General features: G+C 40.3%; 1 protein-coding gene across 2 annotated transcripts in view; it reads right to left on the bottom strand.

The window, feature by feature from the left end:
* LOC137998057 (uncharacterized) overlaps positions 1 to 5,000 on the bottom strand; it is a 13,881-nt gene that overhangs the window by 5,851 nt on the left and 3,030 nt on the right. For both annotated transcript variants that reach the window (XM_068844454.1, XM_068844453.1), the window contains 6 exons: positions 4,763 to 4,905; positions 4,184 to 4,297; positions 3,673 to 3,832; positions 3,326 to 3,471; positions 2,139 to 2,246; positions 1,157 to 1,238 (listed from right to left, as the gene is read on the bottom strand). In XM_068844454.1, coding sequence (XP_068700555.1) covers positions 1,157 to 1,238; positions 2,139 to 2,246; positions 3,326 to 3,471; positions 3,673 to 3,832; positions 4,184 to 4,297; positions 4,763 to 4,905 — 753 coding nt within the window. The remainder of the gene's footprint in view (positions 1 to 1,156; positions 1,239 to 2,138; positions 2,247 to 3,325; positions 3,472 to 3,672; positions 3,833 to 4,183; positions 4,298 to 4,762; positions 4,906 to 5,000) is intronic.

The following is a 5,000-nucleotide window of genomic DNA, read 5'->3' as shown; positions in this document are numbered from 1 at the left end:
CACATGCGACAAGCTTACGACAGGCCTACAACTCGTTTACGATTGCCGTATGTGTCAGAAAAAAATGTCGTAGCATTTTAAAACATGTTTTAAAACGCTGTGACAATCTAAGTCATATCTTAGGCCTGTCGTAAGCTTGTCGCATTCGCCAAAAATCGCACTGTGTAAATCGACCCTTAAGGTGGGCACACACGAGGGGTCATGTTGCAGGGACATGTTGCAGCGACAAAAAAATGGTGTAGTGCACACTGAGGTGACATGTAGCAAGGACGTGTAGCGGGAACATGTAGCTGGGACAAAATCAACATGTGCACACAGATTGAATGTTGCAGGTACATGCTTAATTAAGTGATATGTTGTAGCGACATGTTCCCTCGTGGGAACTGATACTTTTAGGGCCGGTTCACACAGTACGATTTTTGTCGCTGGCCTGCGTAGCAGGCGTATAAAGGGGAGGGGGTGTTGGGAGGAGGAAGATGGGCAAAAATCGTACCCTGTAAATCGGCCCTTATAATTGTGCAACACCAATTTGGGCGTTATTTTGTGCCCGTGACGTGTCCCATTCATGGGATAACATGTACCCGCAACATTTTCACGTGTGTGCAAATGTTGAGATTTTGTCCCTGCTAGATGTCCCTGCTACACGGCCCTAATGCATATTGCCTCAGTGTGTACCACACACCTTTTTGACGCTGCAACATGTCCCTGCAATATGACCCCTCGTGTCTGTCCACTTTTCGGGGTTCCTTTGCAACTAATACTTCATACGTTTATTCCGCAGTTCACTAAACTGCGGAATAAACATTTGACGTATATGAAATATATGACATTCATACATTCTAAATTCATTTCGAAAGACATAAGATTTGTTTTCAAGCAAATGCGCCAGTAAAAAGTTCTGATTGGTCTTGGTAAGATTCAAGCAATTACTCCGCGTCTAGCCCGCTTTTTTTTGATCACGTGATCTCTGCGACAAAGCTATCCGTCACCACACAAAAGCTATGCTCGCTACAAGTTGACGAAAGACAAGTTTGAAAAGTGAGATTGTATGTACTTTGATTTCACAAAGGCAGTACCCTCTGAAAACGTAAAGACAGTATAGATGGAAAACGTCCAGAAAATGTCCGAAATGTCAGTGCCTGCCTCGCTTATTTACCTTTTGGACCTGTTGAAAGTTCAACCACAACCTCATTCTCTCCAGTATTTGCATCTTTATAAACTCGAACCTCTGTATCGTCCTATGTAGACAAGAGAAAACGGAGAAGAATAAGAGACATGATTGAGCGGGAATGTAAATGATTTCAGTCTTACCATGGCGCCTTTGATAGCATCGTTTCTTCAGTTGTTTGATTTCTTCATCAATCTTTTATTTCAGCCATGAATGAGTGAATGAATGAATGAATTAATTAATAATAATGCTTATCGTTCCCCTGTTTACTTTGACCATGGCTTTGACCCATGTTCCTTATCCCCGCTTTTCATGTTTCCCACCCCAGTCTCCCCAGTGATTCAGACTTGTTACATGCGATTCTAAACTTCCTTCAAAATTGACTAACAATAACTTGATCAGTGAAAATACTGTGATGATGCCACGTTGTCGTGCTATGATGATTTCACGAAGTTTATAAAGTTGCGGACCTTGAGGAAAACCATGTTCCCTTTCAAAAAATAACTTCAGGAGCAACTTCACAATACCCGACCATTGTCAAGTTGACAAGTTGTCTTCTTAAAGCGGCTTCGTTTGATGAACGAGGTATTTCTATTCATATGCAAATTAATCTAAAGTTTGGTCTAGCTTCAACGTGATAAAGTTGTCATAATATGCCTCGCTTTGCACCAAGAGACTGAGAACTAGTTCGGTTATCTCTGTGTCCGCCATCTTGTAACATGTGAGTTAGTTGATCCTGAGTATTAAAAGTTGTGTTCCTCGGCGTTCCTGTTTATTTCGTCAATGATATCTTTACAAAAGTAAGTTCGTTTGGTTGATAGTTGTCTTGAAAAGGACTGTTTTTGGTGTCACTGACTAACGTTTCGACCACCTGAGCGAAATTCATCGTCAAAGTCAAGGGATTTGTGTTGTGTCTTTCTCTCCAAATTATATCCCGGGCAACTAACCACACAATTTGTCAAGTACAAACCTTTGAAACTGGAATCTTTAAGATTTGAATCTTGGCCACTTTGTTGGCTGCTCGCAGCAAGTTAAAAAACACGTGTTGTGGAACATTTGTAACGTCAACTCCTTCCACCTGAGAAATATAAAAGCGATAAGAAAACGTTGCCAAGAATTGAGGCCGTGTCACGCGTTGGCGAATTCGCCAGACGGTATTCAACAGACATTTGGCATCATGTCAGTATGTGAACCAAATCAAATCAGTCAAGTCATCTTTATTTTTCCTCACGCTCAACAACGAAACCATCACTGAGCTCAGAGCTGCATTCGAGCTGCAGAAAGCTGCACGTTTATCAAGCCAACTAAAAAGAAGGCGATTGCACTTATTAAAGTATGATTTTAAAAGTATGAAAAGAAACAGATCTGCTGGAAATTTAAATTTCACGTACACATTTTTAAACCAACTTTTGGTTCATGTTGTCTGCTTAGAACGAAGTGTCTTATGCGACACGTGCACACTTGTGCGTGTGCTGGTGTAGTGACCTCACAGGCAACTTCACAATGCGCGTCCACGAGCGGTTTTGCTTTAGTGTTTGTATTGCCGGTTTTCACCGTCACACCATCATCAAAACCATTAAGCAAATTAAGTCAAGAATCAAAGAGATAAAAAAAGATGAATATTCAAACAGACTCACAAAGGTTCAGGTCTGTGCGATGTTTCGTGCGGGAGATATTCGAAGAAATGTTTTACTCAAATTTATAAGGCTTTGCATGGAGACGCCATGTTTGTGTCCCTCTCTGGGGCACAAATATGGCGGCCGGAAGCTGACAAAAACATATGTCATCGAGTTTTGCTATAAAAAGCCAGTAGTCGTCTTCTGAGAGCTCATAAATATCTATGTGAGTACTTATTCTCATACAAGGACTGATCCGATTACAAAATCTCAGCTGACAAGTCACTTTTTTAACTTACATGATAGCATTCGCGACCTCAATTTTAACATCGTGTCACGCAAAAGCTTAGAAATTCAACCTTGCCTTATCACAAGACGATACACCCCACCAAACTGAAAATTTGTGAAAAGACAAGTCTTCAACTGTTCTAATAACTAACTAAACTAAAATCTGAAAAGGATTGATAATTCCTTATTTTTTAGTTTTGATGACGTCACATGAAAACCAAGAATATCGACGAGTTAAAAAAAGCTACCGCACCTTGAGAATATGGTCTCCGACTTTTACGTCATTTTTGTGCAACAGACTTCCGACTTTGATTTCCTTTATTACTAATCTCGTTACTCCATCAATTGAAGGTTCATCTCGACCACCTCTTATCTCAAAGTCAAGAGGTAAAAACTCCCCTGAAACAGCACAAGGAAATAATTAGTAGAGAGGCAAACAAACTGTAGGAAGAATCATGCACACACTGAAACTATCTAAAACATTTTTGTTGAATCATTTCGTGTTCTTAAAAAGGTCAAGAAATTCAATTCACACTAAATTTCAATTACGACGTTTTTGTTCTCTTTTCTTTTCAAGGTTTAAAACCACCCCATATTTACCTTTCAGTCCGACTGGTAATTTAATACTTGTCTTCTCGGCTTCGTCCAAGTTTGGTGTTGAATCCCTCTCCATTATTTCAGTTCCTCTTCCCGAGTCACTGTCGATGTCCAGGTTCCATTTTTCCCCACTCACAGCAACAATCTTCGAATTAGAAGAAACCTGAAGAGTAAACAAATAAGAGAAAGTGGAGGACTTTTCAGTTGAACATTATACACTACAATAGTTGAATTCACTCGCCCATGCAACCAAGATATTTCATACAGGAAAGACTACCACACTTCAGTTGAAGAGGTCTTTTGCGACGGGGCCCACGATTTTTCGTTTTTCGTCGGGAAGACTCGAAAGCTCAGTCAACTACAGATTAACCAACGATTCCTACTTATAAGCGTTTCAATTCAAAGCTCTATCAAAGCGCTCTCCCACTAAGCCAAATGACTAGCAGTGTTACGAACATTTCGGGTAAAAGGTGTTTTAAAAGATTTCGACAGTTACTTGGCTGCTTTTTTTTACCTCATCCGCAGGCAAATGCATTGGAATGGCACGTATCTGTACTTTTTCGTCAGCCAAACGAAAAAGTTTTTCAGCTTCTTTACAGGTCACATTCCTGACATCGACATCGTTAATCTACAAAGGGGGGAAATGACATGACGTCAAATAGTAACAGAGTGCTGTATTGGAGAGATTTACGCCGGCAAACAGTTAACGCCAGCCTGAAAACTGCGTTTTGCTACTCAAACAAAAATTGTGACGCGGAACGTTTTAAAGAGAGAGGCATGTTAAAATGGGAGACTTTTTTTTGTTTTGCCACAAACAGCGATGCTTATCTCTCTCTCAAGGACTGGATTAGAATTCGGGTGGTCTTATCTCCACTGCCACAAACCTCTTAGTAAATTAAGACACTCAGGCCCAACTAGAAAAAGCAGCAACAACAACAACAGAAGGAATCGGTGCCAACTATTTATTAAAAAGGTGTGAGCATTACTCAGTCAATTTCTGCTTTGCGCATGCGGTTTTAGGCGATAGCTGACTCAAAAGAAGAATCTGTATCCGAACTAACCATAGTTTCCCCTCAACTTACTATGAACTGACCTTTATTATTTTAAATCCGGGTTTCAAACATCGATGCGCCTCGCTATTTGGTTTTATCCACACGATAAAAAGTCCTGGATTTCCAGATATGTAGGGATCGTCATTACCGCCAACAATTTCTACATCGGGTTGGGTGATATCACCTGAGAAAAGCCAAAGTCTTTTAGAAATAAGTAGTCGTTTGTTTTCATTGTTTTCTTCGGAAACAAATATTTTTTGGATTAGTCAGGGACTTAAG

This window comes from Montipora foliosa, chromosome 3 (assembly GCF_036669935.1).
Source record: "Montipora foliosa isolate CH-2021 chromosome 3, ASM3666993v2, whole genome shotgun sequence".
Taxonomy (NCBI): Eukaryota; Metazoa; Cnidaria; class Anthozoa; order Scleractinia; family Acroporidae; genus Montipora; species Montipora foliosa.
This window is presented reverse-complemented; position numbering and strand designations above follow the sequence as displayed.